This window comes from Coenobita brevimanus, chromosome 97 (assembly GCF_032717465.1).
Source record: "Coenobita brevimanus isolate Jiangsu-jjx chromosome 97, ASM3271746v2, whole genome shotgun sequence".
Classification (NCBI taxonomy): Eukaryota; Metazoa; Arthropoda; class Malacostraca; order Decapoda; family Coenobitidae; genus Coenobita; species Coenobita brevimanus.
In genome coordinates this window covers 48059271-48084679 of record NC_137050.1, presented here as the reverse complement: position 1 = coordinate 48084679, position 25409 = coordinate 48059271, and the positions used below count along the sequence as shown (strand labels likewise).

At 40.3% G+C, this 25409-nt stretch overlaps 1 protein-coding gene across 1 annotated transcript in view; it reads right to left on the bottom strand.

Moving 5' to 3' along the window:
• The window catches only part of LOC145413691 (cell adhesion molecule 2-like), a 262375-nt gene that overhangs the window by 201048 nt on the left and 35918 nt on the right, over nucleotides 1-25409 (bottom strand). The window contains exon 2 of the mRNA XM_080283345.1: nucleotides 13091-13299. Coding sequence (XP_080139471.1) covers nucleotides 13091-13299 — 209 coding nt within the window. The remainder of the gene's footprint in view (nucleotides 1-13090; nucleotides 13300-25409) is intronic.

The window sequence follows — 25409 nt, the reverse complement described above, 5'->3', positions numbered from 1 at the left end:
GTGAAACGCAAGGCCAAGGAGTGTCACAGGGAGAGTTCTTGAATGTGAAATGAGTTCCGCCAGTACCATAGACTTTACTTAGGAGTTTCACAGGGAAAAGTTTGAGGTCAGTTGCGACTTTCATTGTTTACTGACACTAAATGGCAGTACCGAATCAGTATTTAACAGCACTAAAATAACTGCTGCTGGCCGAGGTATGAGGTGCCCTTCACCACTTGTTTTTCTTTCTTTCCTGCATTATTTATGGTTTCCTTCTCGCTCCGTCCTTCTACCAACCACTCCTCTCTCTGGTTTCTCTTCCTATATTCATTCTATTTCATCATTTACTTGCTCACTTTATTATTTTTTTCTGCTTCCACTTCTTTCCCTACCCCTTCCTCTTTTTTCTTCACCGGTTTATTGACTTCTCTGTCTTTCTTTTAAAATCCCTATTTTCTTCCGATTCATTCTTTCATATCAGGCGCATGGCTTTTCTCATCCATCATTCCATCTCCCTTTCCAGCTTTTGTTCTCGTTGTGGCTTCTGTATATCTCGATTTCTCTTTCCAGACTCTCTCTTCCTTCATCCGTTTCTCTTCGTAATCTTTATCTCTTACTTTTTGTTTCCTCGTTTCTCTATCCTTCCATGAAACCACTTACCTGTCTCACTTCACTCTCCTTAGTATTCTTTTTTTGTTTGTCCAACAGAACCCTTTAACACGTATTTTCCTTCAGAGTCTTCTTTTTCTCCTCTTTTCCACATCAATCCTCAAGTATCATTTCCCCAGTTCCCACTCATCTCTTGTTTCATCATTCATTTATCCCTTCCCCTCCTCTCTCTTTAAGGTCTTCTTCGTTTCCTTTTTCATACCCTTTCTTCTCTAACTTGACCATGAACCTTGCTTCGCTTCTCTCTCTCTCTCTCTCTCTCTCTCTACACTCCCACTCCGTTCTTTCTCAGTTCCTCTCTTTATATCATCTTCTCTTTCGTCTCTTCGTCCTTGTTTTCTTTATCTCTCTCTATTACATTCACCTCAGTTTCATTACCCTTTTCTTCGGCCGGAGTCCCTCTCATTTTTTCCTTGAGTATTTTCTTCACTGTTTATAGAATCTTACGCCCTGCCTTTTACCACATCTTTTTTTCCTCTTCACTGACTTCCTTCTCTTTCCTTTTCTGCCACACTTCGCTTTCCTCACGTATCATTTTGTTTTTTCGTATTAAATTCATCATCATCAATCATTCTCTCTCTCTCTCTCTCTCTCTCTCTCTCTCTCAACAATACCACACACATCACACCATCACCAGGAGATTTTCCCTCCTATTAAGCCACCTCTTTGTTCCTTCCGCCATGTCGCATCCCTCAATCATGACAACTCACTCTCTCTCCCTCTCCCCTCTCCCTCTCTCCTCCTCCTACACCCCTCGCTTCACGCACCATTTACCTCTCTCCTCAGCTTCCCTCCTCCCCTTCTGAAGCAAGCAATCAAGCAGGAACGCGACTCGGTTTGCCTTAGACGTGCTTTTCCTTGCTTCTTGACTCGCACTCACTTGAGATATCACAAAATGTTTCTTATTTTCGTTCTGTTCCAAGCTAGGCCTGGGTTGTACTGGAGAAGTGTTGGTTCCTTTATGATGTATGATGAAAAACACAACTATCTTCCCAAAGTCTGACGAACATATAGCGGAATGATCGAACCATTTGCAACACGCTCTAGTAAAAAGAGGGTTTCATTGTATTTCGCCAGGTGTAAATTATCTTTGGACGGAACTGGGAAGATAGTTGTGTCTTTCATTGTACATTGGAATACACTGTCAATAATTTGCTCCTAGGACTCCACACCATAATGCAGAGGCCAAATGTACTTCTTCAGTTTCTTTCTTTCTGTCTTCTCTCCTTCTTTAGTTCTTCTCTCTATCTTTCTTTCTTTCCTTCCTTCTTCTTGCTTTCTTTCTTTCCTTTTTTTTCTCTCCATCTCTTTCTTTCTTTTCTTCTCTCTTTTTTTCTTTCCTTTTTCTTTCTTTTTTCCTTCTTTCTCTTTCTCTCCTTTTCTTTCATTCTTCCCATCTTCTTTCTTTCTTTCTTTCCTTCTTCTCTCTTTCTTTCCCTCTTTCTCTTGTTTCTTTCATCTCTCTTTCTTTCCTCCTTCTCTCTCTCTTTCTTTCCTCCAAACACTTTACAACTTGGCACGCTTCTTTTATTTCTTCACCAGTTTGCTTTATTTTAACCTAAGCTGTTCTTGGTTAAACACCCCCAGATGCAATTTTCTTTGATTTTGACCTAAAAGTAATATTGGGTCAAAGCTCGAACCACACAGGCTCAATTTTTTTTCATTTTAAACAATTCAGGACAAGAGTGTGAGAAGCAAGGAGAGAGAGAGAGAGAGAGAGAGAGAGAGAGAGAGAGAGCGGAATAACGATAGTAAACATAGCCTACTCCTCCCATCCCGTCTCCCAGCTTCTCTCGGCTTCCCTCACCTCGCGATGCAAACTTTCACCACAATGAAATTTAGTCTGGGCGGTGCTGTGGCTAATTACAGACATTTTATATATTTTTCTGAAACGCTGGGGTGTGTGTGAAAGTTAGCTCAGTTTAGAGACAGGGCGAGAGGGAGAGTTAGGCAATTTTCCTGGGAGAAAATATACGATTTACAGCCCTTGATGGTGAGTAAATGCTATCACGGGGATTATAATCGTGTGTGTGTGTGTGTGTGTGTGTGTGTGTGTGTGTGTGTGTGTGAGAGAGAGAGAGAGAGAGAGAGAGAGAGAGAGAGAGAGAGAGAGAGAGAGAGAGAGAGAGAGAGTAAAAATGAGTCATACAAAAGACACAGACAGAAAAAGAGACATACACATTCAGAAAGACATACAGGAAAAATGCGACATACAGACACAGACAGACAGAAAAAGTGAGACAGAGACAGACAAACAGAAAAAAATGAGACAGATACAGACAAAGACAGACAGGCAGATAGAATGGGACAGAAACACAGACAAAAAAAAAAGGTCAGACACAGACGCAGACAGACAGACAGGCAAAGACACACAGACAGACGAACAGAAGGGAGTGGTGATAAGTATGGTTGTGGTTTGAGGTGATAGGAAGGTGTGACTGAGTGGCTTAGACTGGAAGGAGTAGTAATGAGGCTTCAAGTGGCTTTGAGTAGTGGAAAAGAAAATGGTGATGAGTAGAGCCTTGGGATGTTAATATTACAGAGGAGTACAAATTACGACACCTAATATTGAAAGACTTACTGATCTTCGAGGGTGCTTCTTACAGCGGTAAGTTTTAACTATCATAACTTTTCGACGGCCAAACATAAGCATACCGTGGGTTGGAGTGGTGGGAAGAGGATGCACTGTGGTGTGGAGTGGTTCGGAGTGGTGAGTGTAGAAGGGGCTTGGAGTTGGGGAAAGAGTGGTGATGGGTGGAGTTGAGGAATGGTAAGAGGATGTGTGGAATAAGGGATTGGAATGGGGATAAGTAGAGCAGAGGATTGGAGTGGTGATGGAGTTGAAGCATGGAGTTTCTTTAAGTGGTTGGAGGACTGGTGATGGATGTGGAAGCGCCTTGTAGCGGTGGGAGGGAATGGTGGTTAGTGTGGCGGATGCCTGAAATAAGGGGAAGGAGACGGGATGAGGGAGATAGGGGCCTGGAATGCTGGGAAGAGATGTGGATCGGGGGAGAAAGAGCTTGGAGTAGTAAGAAGGGGAGGCAGAGTGGCTTGGCGTAGCTTGGAGTTGCGGGAAGGGATGGTAAAGTGGCTTGGAGTAGTTTGGAGTGGTGGGAAGGGGTGGTAAAGTGGCTTGGAGTAGTTTGGAGTGGTGAGATGGGGTGGCAGAATGGCTTAGGGAGGTGGTATGGGATGGTGGAATAGCTTGGAGTGGTGGGAACGGGTGGTAGTGTGGCTTGGAGTAGCTTGGAGTGGTGGGATAGGGTTCGAGTGTGGTTTGAAGTGGTAGGAAGGGGTGGCAGAATGGCCTGGTGTAACTTGGAGAGATGGGAATGGGTAGTAGATTGGCCTGGTAGAGCGGGAAGAACGGCTACGAGGAACGGGACGAGTGGGTTGGGGTATGAAAAGATTGTAGGTTCAAATTTGCTTGGAGTGCCTGGGACGGGCGGGAAAGGGTTGTGATTGTACGGCAGAAGCTTGGAGACATTTCTGTCAGGCCACAATCGATAAAATCTGGGATGAAAAGCAATGGAAAAGCATTTACAGAAGAATCATAAATTATGAGATTTAATGGAAATGTCACACAAGGCTTATGGAAATTTGTTCATGAAAGGAAAATAAGTAAACGAGGAATGCGGTACAATCACAATAAAAAAAATACAGATATAAATATTAAATGTTGAAACAGTCACTAGAGCTCTCTCTATGGTACCTGATGCAACGGCGTATGCTGTGATGGTAAATAAATGAGTAAATATATATATATATATATATATATATATATATATATATATATATATATATATATATATATATATATGTGTGTGTGTGTGTGTGTGTGTGTGTCCGACTCTGGGCATAGGCTTCACAGCCTGATATCAAGGCCCAGTGGTCTCCTACATACCATAAACCTCTCTACATGTAACCACTTCGGCGCTAACACACACCTTCCATATTGAATACATGCTAGGGCTGTCTCATACAGGACTGATTAGCGGGGATACTTTTACGACACGCCAGCGGGTCTTCTGGTAGATCAGTAAAGTGTGATTTTATGACATTCAAATCCTTAAACTGTTCGCTGACCCAGCGGGGATTTGAACCTGGGTCTGGTAGGACTACAGACCACCCCTCTACCGATTGTGTGTGTGTGTGTGTGTGTGTGTGTGTATGTCCAAACTGCTTACATTAAGTGACAGTCCATGAGCAACACAAAGCAAAGATGGCTCTCATACCTTTCACAAATTTTCCATTTGTTTCAGTTCCCTTTAATCTGCTTTTTTCCCCACTTCAAATTGCTCTCCGTTTTAAAAGTATTTCTCTGTCGTCTTCTGGTATTCAGCCACGAAAATGAAGAACGACGATTTCCGCACTGCATTGTTCTCGTAACACCACACAATTATGCTCTCCAGGGAAAAATCTCCGTCAACTGTTGCTGAGGCTTTCGTGTTCCAAAGACTTGTTATTTCATTTTTCAAGCGTTTTGTTTACCATTTTCTTTGCTTTGAAACATTTGCATCATGTTCTCAATTTCTAAAGTTTTCTCTGCTTCGTAATTCAGGCGCGTGTTCTGCTTAAATTTTGCCAAAGCTTGTGGGATTCTGGATTCTTTCAGTTTGTTTATTTTTCCGAACGATTTGTGTGTGTGTGTGTGTGTGAACGAGCGCTTTGTGCTATCATAGAGCTGGGCGATACTTCTTTCGTTCTGATGTGATAGCATGTATTTTTCAGTTCTGTATTGGTGCCATCGAGTACCGATACCGTGTACTCTGCTTCCATTATCGGTTATTATGAGCACTTTACAGAAATATAGTACAAAGATGGTAAAATATTAAGACTGTGTATTGTTTTCACTTTACTCATCTTCCACAGTGATAGAAAAATTACTGCTGAAGATAGTTAATTGAAAATAACACGGTTGTTTAATTTTACACGTCTTTTACACTGACACATATTACTCAAGTTGCCACTACGTTCAACAGTGTCTCCACATATTTGGCATTATACTTTGGCCTAGTCCTCATGAATACCGTCAAAATACAGCCACACAGAACTTCCTTTCCTTGCTGACATCGTGCCCCGTCAAGTTACACAGACTGCGAAATGCAACCATCCAACAGGTACTGATCACGTCTGGTCGTCCGGCAAGTGGCAACAGCTGCTTTATTTTCTTTTTTTAATGTTCATTGTTTTGTCATATAATATTATAAAGTACTTCTACATAATAATATCCACTTATTGTATGTATAAAAAACCTTATGTGCTAGATTAACAAATTTTATGGTCAACTGGTAATACAGCATCGAAGCAGAATCCACCTATCCCACTCCCTTTGAAATTACCACCACACACACACACACACACACACACACACACACCTATCAACTGAAGTCGCAGGGAGTTGCCAGAAGCTTAAGAATTACATTTGAGGTGTGGCATTATTTGGAAATATTTTTAATAATTTCACGATTATTTAGCCAGTGTTTCTCAAGTACTCACAATACTCATTACAAGGCATTACAGTATCGATCCTTTCAAGTACAGACGTGGTACCGATACACCCACCACTACTGTGTGTGTGTGTATGTGTGTGTGGCATGGGCGAGCGCTTTGTGTGCGTGTGCGTCCGTGTGTGTGTGTGCTCCAAGTGCTTATTCTGTGACACATGTGCTCAGATCCCCCTGTTCCTGGCCTGACGCTGCAATGAGCACCACACGTTCACGACACACGCCTAAATGGTCCTGCGCTAATTTTACAGAGGCAGTTCATTCCAGAGGAGGCGACAACACGGCCAAGTACTGCCATTAACACAACAGCACGAGGGAGGGCTATTGTGCGGCCGCTGCTGCCTCTCTATCTTACACATTTACTACGACTACAACTACCATAACTTCTACTGTAACTACACTACTGCAGTTGTTTTCTACTGCTGACTTTATTACCATTGTTTTAATTCTCTGACTAAAACTACTATTATTACAAGAACAACAACAACTACTACTATTACGATGACTATTACTACTTCTACTACTACTAGTAGTGATGGTAGTAGTAGCAGCAGTAGTAGTAGTAGTAGTAGGAGGAGGAGGAGGAGGAGTACTACTACAACTACTACTACTACTACTACTACTACTACTACCACCACCACTACTACTATTTTTACTACTATTACGACTACGACTACTACTATTAGTAGTAGAAGCAGACGTATTAGTAACAGTAGTCGTAGTAGTAATACCACTACGACTAATGGGACTAGTAAGACGATTACTACAATTACTACTATTACTACTACTACTCCTACGACTGTTGCTACTGCTGCTGCTTTTGTCTTTACTAATTAGACCTTCATCGTTGTGAAGCTGTTATTTAGGGCATATGTTATCTATTACTAAATAAGTGCATAAACCCTGTCAATCAATGGCTGTCTTTTTTTAGAAAGAATCTATTACAAATTTGTACATCAACTACTACCAGTACTGCTGCTGTTGTTGCTACTAGTGCTGCTGCTGCTACTACGACTGCTGCTGCTACTGCTACAGCTGCTGCTACTGCTACTGCTACTACTATAGTCAATCCACTTTTTTTCTATCTTATCCCTACTTAAAATAAGGCAACCTAATTCAGCCGCTCATTTATGTGGCTTTCACACTGCCACTCGAAAGTCCACGTTTGGCTACTTTGAATATGAGAGGTAAGGATCTTGTTCCCCACATGCTCTGTAATGAAGAACGTAGAGTTACTGAAAATGCTGCAACTATAGTGTGTTATAATGCATCCAGACCTTAACACAGACACATCATTAAGAATCCTTCCCGTTGTAGTCTGTAAGAAAGCAGAAATACATCCAATGTCACAACTATAACAATTCCCTATATACGAGTAGTTTGACTCCTTAACTACAGAAACACCTTTTATACATTCTTTTTTTTTTTTTTTTTTTTTTTTTTTTTTAGACGATTGCATTCAGCGGATGGGTTAGAAAGCAATGTTCATTAACCTTTCCACTTACTAGGTAAAAGCGTCCATCGGTGCACATATGAAGTAAATGCAAAGCCAGTTTTGTGAGAGGGAGAAGACAACTACTGTTTTCTAAAATTCAGCTGCCATTTTATTCCTCATTTTCACGCCTACGTTATTAAAATTACACCTCACTCGCAACAGCAACAAGAATCATTGTTGCTGATCTGTAGCGAGCAACTTCACCTTCGTAACAACAAAACCAGTCAAATTCCCCCACATACTGCCACAGTAAAGTAAACTGGTATTACACACAGCATCAGCTACAACTTAACTACAACCCCTTTGATTACTTTATCAGTCTCAAAAAAGTTATACCATACATATCACGTTCGCCTAACTACACCCTCAATCACTGCTATATCAGTGTAAGTGATGATATATCACACATTACCTAATATAAATACACTCTCATTTCTACTGCATAAATGTACGTGGAGTTATATATATATATATATATATATATATATATATATATATATATATATATATATATATATATATACATATACACACACACACACATCCTTAGACTGTTTCATTCACTGTAGGAAATGTCAAAGGAGTTGGTGTAGGGTACATTCGGCATCAAAACTCATGTCGCCTTTCCTTCTTTTCTGTTCATCGGTTTTGAAAATCAGTGTGGTAGATCAGTACTGCAGTTATGGGCGGCGATGATTTTCATTAGAGATCAGCGTCATCAGTGTCAGTTGCTTGGGATTTACCACACCGATTTTCTAAGTTCGTGGAAAGAAAAACAGAGGTGACAGGACTTTTTTAAAATGCCAATTGAACATCTAACAGTCCTCGTTAGAACTAAATCTAATTAAGTGAAATATATCTTGCGGTGACAGCATGGAAATATCTCTTCGTGGCTGAATTACAACTTCTGGTGTTAACAAGAAAATATATGAAATGCGTCATCATACTGGCATAGTTAATACAGATGCAAAAAACTGTGTGTGTGTGTGTGTGTGTGTGTGTGTGTGTGTGTAAAATTACACGTCATTTTACTAACTGGTGGAGCTTGGTGGTTGAATTGGTGGGTTGGTCGGTGGATGGAGAGGTGAGGGGAGAGCAGGGTGGGCGGGTGGATCGACAGGGTTGGAGTGTGAGTGGGTGGATGGGTTTAGTCAACCGTATAATCCGTCATTATCATCATCATCAGCACCATGTTCGTCAGAGACATCATTAGTCATCACCATCCCATCACAATCATTAACCATCATCAACATCACCATCAACAGCAAACAACGACTACAGCATCAGCACCGATACTAATCGGGCTGCCAATTTACACACACGGCCTACAAATGACAAAATTACTCCAACAATTACAGCACAAAAGAGGCTACAAATGGACGCACTTGCTGCACAGTGACCTAATTCACGTACTCTTGTCCCCATCAACCCGAGACCAGCCTAGTGTGGTCCGCAATATATCGACGGTCAACAAGGGAGAATTTTACCGGAATTAGATACTGCTTTGACCCCGTAAATTCCGGTTCAGTTCAGAGAGTGACATTTATACCGGTGAGCGTTCAGGAGCAGGAGGTCACGGTTGATTTCTGTTGCAATTGTGGCAGTTTATCTTGAAATTATAAACAGCTATTTATATCGCTTCCGTGGATTATATTTGCTGGTATTATCGTCTGGAATTAGCTGTAATAAAACTGTAGCTACAAAAATTTAATCCTTTCAATGGGTCGATACCTAATTTTTGTTTCACCTTGTTACCCTGATACCATTGTATTTAAAGTAGGAGATATTTGCAGTGGTCAAGGGATTGGTTAAGGCTATTTCTAACCCATCAAGTTCGACAAGTTCCTCCTAAGCTCAGCATTGTCGACTGGAGGTAGCATGAACTAAGCATATTCAGATGGATATAGCACGAGCAAATTTTTTTAATGTATCATCGTCGTGAGGGAAATAATGGAGGAAATGGCACTGAAAGTGCTATACAGCATATGGAATTATCTGAATTATATATTATTCCATCGTGATGTATTAGACTTGAAAGTGGTATATTGTATGTGAATTAATTGTATTATATATTATTCTGTTGTGATGAACTAGACCTTGTTCAGAGAGTGGAATTTTGGAAATACTGTCACTTACTTTAACAGTGTTTGGGAGTTTGGTGGGATAACATTAGTTTGTGTTGGTAATGAATGCATTTAAAAGCATATTGACTCACTTCGGTGTACTCTGAACTGTTAGTAGGAAAGTAAATTAACTTTGCACTATATAAATTTCAGAGAGCATTCCAAATTACTTTAAAGCACTTACAAAAATACGTATAGCATGAAAACATTATTGTGCTGAAAAAGCGTAAGAAAATAATTGCATTTACTTTTAAATTAACCAGAGAATATCTTAATATATGTTTAAGTTTGTGTTATTTTTTTACACATTTACGAGTACAACAACACTTTGAATAAGCTCCAAATCGCCTCAGCATCTAACTATAAATAGAAGTGTTCTTTGTTACTACCCTTCCACATTTAGTCCTTCACTGCTATGTAATTTTTCAACGTAAATATTATCACCACCATTCCTAACTTAAAACTGGAACATAGCAAGCTTATACATAGGACAATTTCTCTCTACACTGGAAACCCCTCAGTAACAGAAATTTTTATTTTGCTTTACACTGAGTTCATTGTACATTCTCTCTCTCTCTCTCTCTCTCTCTCTCGAGCAATTTTACCCACTGGTTAAGTAGACAGAAAATTGGTTTGCTGTCCGAAAGAATGCGGATTCACTTCCAGGCTAGGGAAGGGAACAGTCCTGATTGTTTGATTTTCTTTTACACAGACTTTACAGATCTCTCATAAAACTCACAGATATACATAAACACCCACACCAATACAATTACCAGAGTCTAGAATGAAATAGCCCTAACCTGTAGTCTATTTGGAGGGTAAGTGTTAGCGACAGAGCAATGATATGTGAATGTGAGTGTGGTACGGCGGAGAACGGCAGGACTTCAGGGAACGAGATAAACTTAGAGCGGGAGTGACAGAAAATAAAATATAGGAACATACATGCAGTTTCTTTCACATAACACCTCTCTCTCTCTCTCTCTCTCTCTCTCTCTCTCTCTCTCTCTCTCTCTCTCTCTCATTAAAGTGGATCAAGCTCCAGTTTCAAGGTTACACGATATTTGCGAACATGTCTTGTGGGATGACTAGCAAATTAATTATACTTTTCACTTATCTGAGACTCCCTCAAGCTGCCCGTGTTATAGATTTCACCTTTATCACCTGCCGATAATGAACTCAAAATGCACAGCACCTTGTAACTTTAATCCCTCCTCCAAACTCGCCCTTAACACCAGACAATGCTCGGACCTGAATGCAAAATCCAACTCTTTCGGAGGCACTGGGAGGAAGTTTCAGAGTTGCTCAGTTGTACCTCTGCAGGCTAGCGTTTTACCCAGCGAGTTGCAGGACTGAGACTGAAGTTGGTAGGTGTGGCAGGGTGGAAGGTTAGCTGAGGCACGGAGTTGTCTGAGGCCTGATAAAAGGCTGTGTTTACTTTGCCTTGCAACTTTCAGCCACACATGGAGGGTGGAAGGCTAACGAAGTGAGAGTGTGGAAGGGAATTTCATGGGGGAAGAAGAGAACCAAGGTCTATCTGAATGGATAAAGGGGAGGAGTACATACAGAAAGGAAGGCTTTGAGTGACCCAAGTGAGCAGTGATGATTGAGACAGACATGCTTTAGTAAGCGAGTAGCGATGAGTCATCGCCGATGACTGACGGAAATGTTTTAGTAATGTTTTTGACATAGTTCCTCCCAGCTTTAGCGAATAGTGACGACTATGGTATATGCATTTAGTAGTGTTTCCGGCGTAGTTCCTCTCAACTATAGCAGGTAGTGATGACTGAGATAGAGATGCTTTAGTAGCGTTTCTTTCATGGTTAACCCCGACTTTAGCGAGTAGTGATGAGTGTGAGAAGGATGATTAGTAGTGCTTTTGTTGTGATTCCTCTAGATTGTGAGAGATGTTTTAATAGTATTCCTGTCGTGGGTCCTCTAAATGCAAAATGGTATTAAGAGAATGGTGCCTGATAAACAGATTTTCTAATATAGTACACACTTAGAAGCCCATGTTGTGCATCATAATCTCGGTTCCATTAGTCCTGCTCCCATTTCGCAATCGTCATTTGCACCATAGCAATTATGATGGCGGGACAACGTACAGGTGCGGACAGTCACATCGATCCAATTTTTAGCTGAATAATTATGAAATTCTTACATAATACTCTGAAAAGTCTGTTTGGCTCCTAAGGGCGAAGTACTTGGTTTTGAAAGTCATCGTTCAGTGTCTGGTTATTCATCATTATGGTTCGTACTGATATTTTTGTCCACGGCTCTACACCCAAGCAAGAGCCCCCCCTCCCCCCTCTCTCTCTCTCCAACTTATATCCACCTATTGCTCCGTAGACATCTAATGCATTATGAACATGGTAAAATTGAACATTGGCTCTTCACGATACCAGAAGTAATAAAGGAGGATTGGTTTGCCTATAACATAGACATAATTGGTATGATGATGTTTTACAGCAAGACTAGTTAAGACGTGAAAAAGAACAACGATTATGATGTCACTGAGTAGAATAATCCCTCGTCTAATTTTCTTTCAGTAATGACAACAATAAAGAGTATCGTTAGGCCTGAAACAGCATAACGCAAATCAACTGTAGAGTAAAATAATAAGTTTTGTTGCGCTATATATTGTAATCTAGTAACAATACCATACTTTACTACATTGTCTTTCAGTTTCTGTTAATCCACAATAGGCGATAACGGGACACAAGACGCAATACTGTGCTAGCTGGAGAAAAGAGAGTAAAAAAAAACAAAGCAATCCTCTTCAGCCATAGACCATCAGGCCCGCTCAGCGAAAAACACTTTATCTTCAACACAGAAAGCTACTAGGTCTAAAGCGCCCCCATCTAGTGAATATGATTATGCATATTTATGAATATGTATATGACTCTCAGTATTTATTACCATATTTAGGTTTTAACTTAATCGCAGCGCTGATGGTGAGCTGCTTTGGGTAATATGCAAAACTTTCATTTGTAAATTTTGCTCTTATTATGGGTGAGCATTAATTAAAACATTTGGTGCAACAAGAAACCATTACAATCTCGTATCACACGGTAACATATCAACATCACAAGGTACAATAATAAATAAATAAACCCTCTCTCTCCACGGACTAAAATATCAGTATGTATGATATGATATTAGGTCTGTACAACATCTTTCCATACCCTGAAATATCAACAACAGATGGTACAACATGAAATTCACACACACATTCTTCTCGCACATTTAGTATCAAAGCGTGGTACAATAAAACACCCACACTCCCTTCGCACACTAAAACATCAAGCCTCGGTACTCACATCAACGTTGACCCCCGGGACGATGAATGTATTCTTGGTGACGTTGTTGGCGGGGATGTACTGATAGAATTGTCTGTCTCCCTTGTACCACTTCAGGCTGTACAGGGTGGCATTCCCCAGGTGGTAACGGCATTTCAGTTCGGCCCTAGCCCCCCGAACCTTGTACTGTGGCACCTCGACTTCCTGTATCTCCAGAGGTTTGGTGGATCCTGTGGGAGGGAAAACAAGAAAAGGGATTAGACTGGTAGAAAGGTAAAACTGAAATTCTATTGTGGAAGAAGGGCAACAACAAAAGATAGAAAAGTGAAATGGAAATCCTGTAAGGGAAGAAGAGCAAGAGCAAAAGTTGGAGAGAAAGGTGAAATGGAAATCCTGTTGGAGAAGAGCAAAAGGAAGGGCTAAATAGGAAGGTGAAGCTGAAATTCTTTAGAGGATGATTAAGAAGGTTTAGAGAGAATGGTGAAGCTGACACCATGCAGGAGAAGAAGAACAAGAGGATGGGTTAGATAGGAAGGTGAAACTGAGAGTCAGCAGGGGAGGGAGAACAAGAAGAAGGGTTAGACAGAAAGGTGAAACCAATATCCCGTAGGGGAAGAAGAACAAGAGGAAGTTTGAAAGATGGAACTGAAATTCTTGTATGGAAATGGAACAAGAGAAAGGGCAAAAAAGCAAGGCAAAGAGGCAATCTTGTAAGGGGAGAAGATGAAAAAAAAATTTGATGAAGAACAATACGAAGCGGAGAGGAATTAAGTGGAAAGGTAAATTCAGTAGGCTACCTCAACTTCCTGAATCTCGACAGGCTTTGTGACTCTGGATGGGGATGATGAAGAAGGGTGAGATGGAGATAGAGGGGATGCTGGGAGAAACTAGATGGAATTATTTATACCGCGGAGACCCCAAGTCCTAAAAAGTTTGGTAAATCCCATAGGGGAAGAAAAAGAAGGGTTAGGTAGAGAAATAACTGTTGAGGAGAGGAAGTGGATGAAGACACCTCAACCACCAACCGAACCTGAATCTCGAGAGGACTAGCGAATCCTGCTTAAGGAGGAGGAGTACGAAGAAGAAGAAGAAGAAAGAAGAAAAAGAGGAGGATGGAGGAGGAGAAGGAGGAAACAGAGATAAACAAGAAACTGAGATGGGGACAGAATAATTTATCGTGTGACACCTCCACACACTGTATCTCAAGAGGCTTAGTGTATCTTGCTGGCCCGGGAAGAAGTTAAACAATGCTTGCAGCAGGTTTATTGCCTCAGATAGTCTATATTTCCTAAACCAAAATCTTGTCCAGGAATAACGTGTTCAGTGAAGGGTTTATATTTAGGTCCCCACACATCTTCCTAGGTAAAGATTTACAGGAGGCAAGGAAAATGAATTCACTAGTTTGACCAGCACCAAAATGGAAATCCTCTTTCTCTATCTGCGAGGTGAATGTACTATATGCTCCGCCAGGCAACTTGTCATTTAAGCCCTGCCCCTACTCACCCACCATCCGTAGAGTAGGTGAGGAAGGGCGGGGCCACGACTTCAAGTTGGGGATGGGGCTTAAGAGGCAAGTTACCTGGCGGATATTATAATAAGTGCATTAATGGCTCCCCTCCGAAGTGGTGGGTTAGAGAGAAAGGACACACGGAGAGGAACTGAAAAGAATAATGGGCAGTAGATAAGACGAACAATAAGTACGGAATATCCTACAAAGGTGTAAGGATTTTCTGGAGGATCTTAAGAGGACTGGTAAGGTGGTCTGGCATTATGTAGTGTATCACCTACGAGAGGAAAGAAATTCTGGGGTACTTCAGTGTAACTAAGTTTAAGGATTATTTTTCGATTAGTTTATCCATGGCATTTTTCAGAAGCTTATATTATGTTCAGGAAACACTATTCAAACTGGAATGTTTACAATAGTTTTGATTAACTCCTTCACTACTCTGGGGCTCTTCCTTGGCTGAAATATCATCATATTATTGTGGCAAAAGCAAAATGTAAAAAAATAAATAAATAAATAAAAAAGGAAGTTTGAAACTGTTAACCAGCTCAGTCGGATGGCATCTTCTTTTAGTTAATTTTTGCTAACTGGGAAAGGTCCTATCGTTGTGAATGGGTCAGTGAAACCTGTATCTAAGCTCAACGTTTCAAAATATCTATCCCCAAAGTGAATAATATAATCGGGAGGTAGCAAAAATGAAATGCAAAAATACATTATGTAAATGAAGGTTCAGCACCCTTTAAAAACCTATACCTCATACCGGTTAATTTGGCCAGACATGTATGGCAACACTGTTCCCACCGAGATTCTGATTGGCTGGAGGTGTTTGTTCGATTTCGTTGTTGCTTAAACCGATACTCTCTTTATTATCAGATATGATACTGAGTTTGTCGACAATACAATCGTCAGAAGCAATAACAAATCCGTTATATACTTAACAACAATGAAATCTGCGTAGGAAGATAGAAATATGAGCCAACAAATTATTTTAACAGTCCAAGTCAAGGTCAGCATTCGAACAATTCCTTTAAATCGCCGACACTCGATAAAATTACAGAAAATTAAGGATACCTGCTTAATCTAAGCGCTGGTGTAACACATTTAAATTTTAAGTCCAGTCCGTACTATGATAATAGAGGAGATGTAATGAAATAGTTTCCTTTAGCCTACTTTGATTTTCGCAATTTTTTCAAACCTCCCTCCCCGCACAACTTGTCTTTTCATCAGAATTTTTAATTATTCAGAGTTGTGGCACGATTTAAGGGTGCGGACTGATCTTAAAATTTAAATGTTTATTATACCAGCGCTTAGATTAAGCAGGTTTCCTTAATTTTCTGTAATTTTATCGAGTGTCGGCGATTTAAAGGAATTGTTCGAATGCTGACCTTGACTTGGACTGTTATAATAATTTGTTGGCTCATATTTCTATCTTCCTACGCAGATTTCATTGTTGTTAAGTATATAACGGATTTGTTATTGCTTTTGACGACTGTATTGTCGACAAACTCAGTATCATATCTGATAATAAAGAGAGTATCGGTTTAAGCAACAACGAAATCGAACAAACACCTCCAGCCAATCAGAATCTCAGTGGGAACAGTGTTGCCATAGATGCCTGGCCAAATTAATTGGTATGAGGTATAGTATACAATGCTGTTAGGAAAGATTATTCTAGGCGCTACATAATAGCCTGAACATCGGCACTGATCCAACATAGGATTTTACTAAAATTCCAGCACCTTACAAGCTTTAGCACATCTTAATGGAGGTAAAGGGTTTCTTGATATAAATAGAGGCTTAAAAGGATGCTAAATAACAAAAACTGAACAACATGAAAATCCAGTGATGACCTTTCATGGCGAGGCAACCCTGACTGAATAAACTGTTCAGCAATGTTTCAGATCAGTTCTTGAAACCAGTAAGATGTTTGGATATTAATAAGGAAATGTGTATAAGAAATATTGTCACGACCAAGAGTTTGCTGACATTTCCCTGCCAGCTGTGGCGATGGACGATATTACGTGAAACTTTTTATGCAACTCCAGTATGAAGCACACAACAAAAGACTAAGAGAAGGAAAAATAATCTGCTCTGGCAGAACGAGAAATACTAAACACATTACACAGTGCTTACAAGGGGCTGTTGAACTTTTGGTCGTGATGGTGCATTGCATGATTGTAACGTAAAGGGAAAAAGAAAGTTAGTTTACATGTTATAAAGTGTTGTTCTGTTAGGTTAGAAAGACGCAATGAAAATGAGAGGAGATAAATAAAGATGAAAAAGGAGGTGACTGATAAGCTTACATGAATTAGAATGACAGTCTTGTAGATGCCATTCCTGAGTAGTGAAGAGGCGTACCAAAACAATCTCGAGAGAACCATAAAAGAGGGGAACGGAGATTATTATTGTTCGTTAATGGAACGAGAATGCCGTCACAAGTGCAGTAAAGAGGGGTGGGTCTGTGTGAAATGAAGGACTGTAGCTTCGGAAACTTGTGTGAGATGAGGTGTTCGGGAAGGAGTTCTCATGAAAGCGGTTAAAGTTGTTGGAATGAGCCTTCAAATGGAGAAAATATGGTAGCAGAGTTGGCTTTTGGTAAAGGGAGACTTGTACTTATAAGGATCTCAGGATGAAGTATGCACGTTATGGACGGAAAACAAGGAAAAGATGAAGCTAAAAGCAAGCGAGCTACTAGAAACTATGCCCAGTGGAAGAAGCCGTACAGATTATTATACAGATGTTGACTTTTACACTTTTCTCAGATACACCAACGACTAGGAAAAAATAATCAGTAAAAATGGATGCACTGTTCGCACTAAACAACTTGGATCATCATCTACGTTCTGTTTAGTTCCAATAATCCTTCCTAGCGCAGTGGTAAACTCTGAAATAGTAATCTTCCATCTACTTTAGTTCTCGTTTACAATCTCCAGTCTTTCAAACGCAATGCATCAGGAATCCTCAAATGACACGATTTTTTGTCTGGTTAGTTTTCTTTGTGAGGTAAACTTTGAAAAATTAATTTGGCATTTTGTTTAACGTTTTTGTGTAAATCATCCTTTAAAAAAAGTAAAAGAAAACAATAAGAATTCTCTCAGGTTGGAAATATATATGGGATGGTGATGATGATGATGGTTCCAAAAAAGTGACGGTGAGACTTACACACACACACACACACACACACACACACACACACACACACACACACACTCTCTCTCTCTCTCTCTTGAACAAGCTAAATCCTTTAGTACCATGGTCGGTGACAAGATCGCTCGGGGAGGACAAAAGTGCTCGCATAAATCTATCGTTGACATGATTAAAGGGCATAAAAGGGAACAACAAATCATTTTCTTTTTTCGGTCACAGCGAGAATAGATTAATCCCCTATGATCGTGCACTGTAGTATTTATTCCCGCTAAGCCAAATAATTTTATTAGTTGAGTGACTCTGTAAAGGATCAGTGTGTTAATGTTGTCACCATTATCGCATGATCGGAAGAACTCTAGCATTGCAATTATCAACATTATATTTTATGAATTATATGATGATTTAGTAATGGCACAATTCCAAAAACCGTAAGAATAAGGACAAAGCAGTAAAGCATGTAACTCAGCACCAATTTTCTTTTCTTCCAGAGGCATATTATTAAAAACTACATGGTTAAGAACTGACTGCAACACAATGATAGCACTTTTCTTTTTCAGTAGACATACGATTTAAAAAACGGGAACACCATAATGGCACTTACTGGAGAAATATTGTAGTTAGGGGGTCATTTGTGCTTTAACTACCTCGACTTTGTTCCCAGTTTTTTTTTAACATTATCATTCCCACATCTTCATGCATTTTATGAAGAATATTTTCTTTCCACGTTTCAGGTATCTGTGTTAGGAAGTTACCAAGGTTCTCGCAGGTTCAAAACTTTTAAAAACACTATAGTAGTTAAGGGGTTAATGCAGGTTCTGTCCAGTCTCTTCCCGATCAAAAACTCTCCTGTGCTGATTAACCTGTAATGAAGATAATAAAAAGAAAAGCTCCCACAAAATGCAATGTCCGCGCCTTACAGTCGGGGTGCGGCCAAACTTCTAACCCTTTGCTGTGACCTCCATCCTTTCCGATTCTTCTCAAACTGGAGAGACTTCAATCTTGCATGACTGAACTCCTCCAACCAGGTCCAAATTGAGAAAAAAAAAATATTTAAGTTGACACTGGCCTGTGACCTTGATCGTTAGTTTACTGTTCTCAAAATAGACACACTTCATTTTTGACTGACATTAAACCCGTCCACCAAGTTTTACCCAAACTGAATAATTGAGTTAAATGGCCCAAACTTTTACCCTTACTCATACTGTTTTGAAAATTGAATCATTTCACCCTCTCTTGACCTTCATCCCTTCCACCAGCTTTGGTCTAAATCCAATCAAAAGTGTAGAAGTTGACCATTGTTCTACCTATGATCTTTCTCAGCCAATATTTGTCACGTATCATACTCACTGGAGAATGAAACGTTAAAAAGGTGATCAGCAATGTCATTTTAGAATCACATTGTTCTTAGAAAGGAGAAACAGGAAAGAAGAGAGAAGAATACAGAGAAATCAGTGTTTTAGCTAACCGTGCTTTAGAATTTTAGCGTTATGCTTTAGCTGCTTTGAGGATTAAAGTGGGTACAAACTAACTCGAAAATCAATCCTTTATGCCAATTAAGACTTAAAACCTGTGTGTGTGTGTGTGTGTGTGTGTGTGTGTGTGTGTGTGTAACATACGAAAGGCTTTTTGTTTTTTAATACTAATCGACGCCTGGGAACCACCTTAATATATTTTAGGAAACGTCTGACCATTTCATATACTCAGTTATAAGTCACAAAAGCTTGAAAATATCCCTTATCAGTCCAATGATGTGCTTTGTATTTGTTACCAGTAAGTTATTTTATTTTGTTGAGAGACTTTTGAAACTGATCTGGTTACATATCCCCTTTATTAATTCCCCCAATACAATAATTGTGGACTTCTCTCAAGCTAATCTTTTTACCGTAACTACAACGACGGGAAAATGATGTCCTTGGGCTTAAAAGTTTATTTCATATTTTACATTGAGATAATTGTTAAATGGCTTAAATTTTTACTAGACGTCTTTATCGCGAAAATGGCCACAAACAAATCGCTTACACGCCATCAAATGGCAAAGGACAAGGAGAAGTGTAGGCGATTTACTTGTCGCCACCCCAAACGGGATTAAGTCGTCTTTTTTTTTTTTTTAACGCAAGGGACAAGGAACCAAAGGCCAGCAGGCCGCAAACCGTTTTTTCTAAGAAAAAAACAAAAACAATACAACAGAGCTAAATTCAAGATTCGTTCATTTCGAAATGCCTGGACACATTGTGTTTGAAAGACTGGAGATCATAGGAAGTAGGAAATACAGAGAAAGGGAGACAATTCCAGAGTTGACGTGTTGCATAAATGAAGGACTGGGAGTAACGGTTTACTCTTGCATTAGAGAATTGGACAGAAAGGGGACGAGAGTTTGTTGCTAGACAGGTGCTATGTGCCCATCGTAGAGATGGAGGGATGCAAGCAGACAGTTCAGAGGAGCAGGTAGCGCTAGAAAAGAGATAAAGATGCAACAGTGCGGAGAATAAACAGAGATTGAAGCGTACCAGTAAAAGGAGGAGAGTTAATGAGACGAAAAGCCTTTGACTCCACCCTATTGAGAAGAGCTGTATGTGGGGAGCCTCCCCACACATGAGAGTTGTACTCAACACAGGGAGGAATAAAACCAGTGTCTAACGTCAACAACTGTGCAGGGGTAAAGAAGGTGTGGAGTCGGCTTAGCACACCTAATTTCTTGGAAGCAGATTTTATAAGAGATGTAAGATGATCTTTCCAAGACAAATCCCAAGAGAATGAAACCTCAAGTATGTTTGAGGATGATGCAGGACTGGGTTGGATATTATTAAACATTAGTGGGTACTCCTGTGGAAGAATTTGTCGGGTTGATAGGTGTAAGAACTGAGTCTTTGATGCATTAAAAACAACAAGATTACTTCTACCCCAGTCAGAGATACGAGCCAAGTCAGACATTAGGTGTGCCACAACCTCATCCCTTGTTTGTTGAAGTAACTTCTGAGATGGACGTTGCGAGAGCCGAATGGAAAAGTGAAGGGTGGAGTCTTCAGCGTATTAGTGGACAGGGTTAGATATACAGCTTAGAAGGTCACTGATGAATTAAAGGTAGAGAGTTAGTGCTAGGACAGAGCCCTGAGGAACATGTTGACCCGTAAAATTTTAAGTTTCCCCAAAATTGAAAGAAAGTGTTTGGAACTAACAGGAATAAAATAAAGAATACGTCATCACAATTAAAGGACTAATCCATTTCAGTATGAGATATCATACTAATGTTGAATAAATCCGTCTTGGTGCATCACGAATCAATTAAAGAAAAACATAAGAACTCCCCACCATGTTGCAGTTTCATATTACAAAAATTTATCAATTGAAGTTGACCCACTTTCCTCCTGCACAGCGGTCCAGTACGTTAATTAACAAACTCTGTACACCTAAAGGACGGACGGACACACACCCCCACCCACACACACATTTTTTCTCTCTCTCTCTCTGCGACCCTAACTTCCCCACACCCTTCACCCTAAAGACCTAATAACTTTGTTGCATCTGCCAGAAAGTTTGGTGCGAGTCATTCTGCCAGAAGCTCAGACACTGGTATTATGGGATATTAAAGTCAGGGAGACCGATGCTGGATGGCTGCTCTGAAGGACGGGAGAGATTTTTTCCCTCCTTGCTTTTATGTCACTTATTTTTACCATCAGGACAAGTTTAATATTCTCCACCAGATACACACAGCTTATTATTTTCATCTATGAGTGTGCAACAGGAGTCTAGGAGAGTAAATGTCATGGAGACCTAGACTGATGCTCTGACAGGTGAGAGTTTCAGAGTTTTTCTTTTTCTCCTTTTGCTTACATGTCGCCTATTTTTACCATTAGGGCAAGTTTAGTATTCTTTTCAGACTAAGTAGTGATTTTTTCATTCAGCTGAGAGTGAGTCGTAGAAGCCTGGGAGAGTAAATGTCATAGAGACCAGTGCTGAATGTCTGGCCTGAAGGGTAAAGTGTTTTCTCTGAGAACCCCCTTGTTCTTACATTTTTATAGTTTTTTGTCCTTGAAGTGCTGGGGTTGCTCTCGGAGAATGGAATCCGTGTGGCGTTAACTGTTGTAATATATCAGTGCGTCCTGAACCAAAGACCATTATTAGTCGTTAGAGTGATAGGAAGAGCATTTTCTCTCTCCTTGCCTCTTTATCAGCTATTTTTACTCTCACAACAACGTTATTACTCTCCATCAGCTAACTCTAGACGATCTGATTTATTTATTTATTTTTTTTTAAGTGTCCGACTCCGGGTAAAGTCTAACAGCCCGTTTCCTGACGCCCAACAGTCCTCCTACGTAGTACACCTCATGCCACCACTTCGGCTCTAACACCCACCATCCATACCGAGTACATGCTAGGGTTGGTGTATTGGTGGGTCATGGGAGCCTGAGAGAGTTAGACGAATGCTGGCTAGCTAGGTAGAGTAGTATTTTTTCTCCGAGATCCTCTGTGCTCTTATGTAACAGACTCTCCATGCTCTTATGTAACATTTTTTACAATTCGAGTGCCCTTGGATGACGGAAATCATCTGGCGGTGTCACGATAAAGTAATAAAGCCCCATTTATTTTAGTTATAATTAAAGGCCCCCGCCAAGGGGGGAATCACACCAGCCGTGAGCCGATACATATCTAGCATGGCTCGGAATATGACCTTGACCTTGACCTATTTTCACCAACTCCGAACTCGTAGGAGATTTTCATCCCTACTACAAACCTGTAAAATTTTGTGAAGATATCTTGAACGGTTGCTAAATCATCGTGGCAACTTACACGCACACCTTGACCTACTTTCACCAATTTCAAACTCGTACGAGATTTTTATCCCTACCACACACCTGTAAATTTTTTTGGTGATATCTCGAGCGGTTGTGAAGTTCTCATGGTAACAGACACACAGACCTTGGCCTACTTTCACCAATTTCGAACTCGGGATCGATTTTTTTTTTTCCTCTGCTACCCATCTGTAAATTTTTTTGATGTCATCTTGAGCTTTTGCGAAGCTATCGTACTCACACACACACACACACACACACACACACACACACACACACACACACACACACACACACACACACACACACACACACACACACAAACTGAAAACAATACCAGCTTCGCTATTGCGGCTGGTAAAAAACAGCCTCGCTTGAATGCTTTTGGTACATGACAGAGGAAGGCGATCATAAACATTCAGACTCCAATGGTCTGTTCTTAGATGAAAATGACTGGTGATTTTTAGACTCGTATTTACGGTAATATCAGCATCTCCAGGCTCTTATACCTCACTTTAAGATGCGTAAAGTCGTCTTGGGTCAGCTTGAATAAAATGCCAGAGAACACAGGACCATTACGCGATGTTTATAGAATTCCCAACATAAACATTAGAAGCAACACCTAGGCTCCATTTCACACATAAACTTGCCAACAGTTTCTTCTAGGAACTCTGATTTATTTTTGCTCCATTGCCTGATGTTTACAGATCTCCCAACACAAACATCAGAACCAATACAGACACTAGATCCAACACAAACGTTAGACAACACAAACACTAGAACGAACACAAATATTAGAAACATCAAGGCTCCATTTCACACACAAATTTACAGTTTCTTCTGCGAACTGATTTATTTTGGCTGTGAGGACAAAAGAGAACGCAAATATCTGAACCTTCCCGTCCTTGCCAAACAGATCTTGGTTACGAGAAAAATATTATCATGAAACTTGTATATTTTTTCCAGCCCAGACAAAGACAGGATGTTGCAAAATCTTCCCACGTCTCTTGCTCTTACTGCAAAACACAGTCCCATAAGCGAAAGCGAAGTAATAGCCCACATAATCAGTCGTTGCTGTCTGTCTCTGTCTGTCTGTCTGTCTGTCTGTCTGTCTGTCTGTCTGTCTGTCTCTCTCTCTCTCTCTCTCTCTCTCTCTCACTGCCATTCACGTAAGCTCTTGGCTGTGGATGACTCTCTCCGAACTACTTAAAATCGACTGTCATAAGCTGAAGTATAAAGCGATAATCTTAATTCTTATTTAGATTGATCATTCTAATAGTTATTTACATTTCTTGGGCCCTATACATTTCTCTTGAACATAGTAAAATCACTTGACATTAGCTGGAATAAAATACAAGTGCCCGGTCATCGCTACGAAAAATTTAATGGAAAGTAACATAGACACATCACTTAAGCTCTTCACCGCTATTATGTTTCTAATAATTTTCTTGTTACCTCTAGAGGGATTAATATAAACTGCTAGAGTTCTCGAGTAATGAAGGTGATAAAAGCTCTCTTCATTAGCCTCATTTTCAAATTACGAAAAAGTGAGTTAAGTGTATCGACTGCACAAGGGTCTTCAAGGCAGAGAACTAGGATGTTTTTAGAATTCAGAAATGAGATGGTTCTGCATCATCCATCTTCCTTTAGTTCCTTCAGTATGAGTAGTAATAATAGATAAAGTCACATCCTCAATTTCATTTCAACGAGATAGATAGATATAAATATAGATATAGGTGTAGGTATGGGTACACTATTGATATATACAGCTAGCAAAGTTATATTGTCACACACACTACTACATCTCCAGACAGTACAACAATCGAACAAAACTCAGTAATATCCAGCCAACAAAACCATATAACCAAGCATTCGTTTATCTCCACTCAACCCAAAGCAAAGAGTACAAAACACAGGATACCCCCTTTGTGGGAAAACTATGCCGCCACCTGTTGTTGAACCTCTAAAGTAATAGCTGGCCGGGGCAACAAAAGGTGACAGGATAAAGTGCGTGTTGTCTCAGGCCTGGGTGTGTGCAGGGGGCGTCAATTTATGAGAAAGGACAATCCCATGCCTGTGGTTCCTTCCAGTGGTGTGTGTGTGTGTGTGTGTGTGTGTGTGTGTGTGTGTGTGTGTGTGTGTGTGTGTGTGTGTGTGTGTGTGTGAGAGAGAGAGAGAGAGAGAGAGAGAGAGAGAGAGAGAGAGAGAGAGAGAGAGAGAGAGAGAGAGAGAGAGAGAGAGAGAGAACAAATATTAGGTAGATAGGTTTGGTGAGAAGGCTGCTGCTGTTGTGGCCCCAGGTTCATCTGGACGTGAACTCGGTGGACTGCAGGTTAAAGTTGTCCTATTCCCTCAGTTCGCCATCTTTCGTTCGAGGAAGGGACAGCGCACATAAAAAAGGGAACAAAAGAGCGCCACAAAAATGTATAAATAAATCAACAGATATGGGTAGAGATTAGGACAGGGAAACATTCTTGGACAGGGAGTGAAACAGAAAATTAAATGTGGACTGAGACTAGCACAGACAAAAAGATTTGGATATAATAAAACCGACAGTTGAAATGTGCATAGAAGTAAAACATACGAACACTAGGAGGGCACTCACTGGAGCGCATCTCTCTAACAAGGGGAATGTAATTTCCAAACCACTCATCATAAAGGGTTAGGTTTTCTCATCACTGATTAGAGTTTCGCAGAAAGTGTTTTCCGGATCCAGAATTTGTAATACGATCTGGATCGGTCCCAAAAGTGAATCGATTGTTTCCTGGGACATGGGCTATCTACCCACCAATTTTGGTCCAAATCTATTTTTTAGTTTTCAGCAATCCTGCTAACAGACAAACAAACAAACAAACACGGGTAAAAACATACTCTCCTTGTCGGAGAGAATAAGTGAACA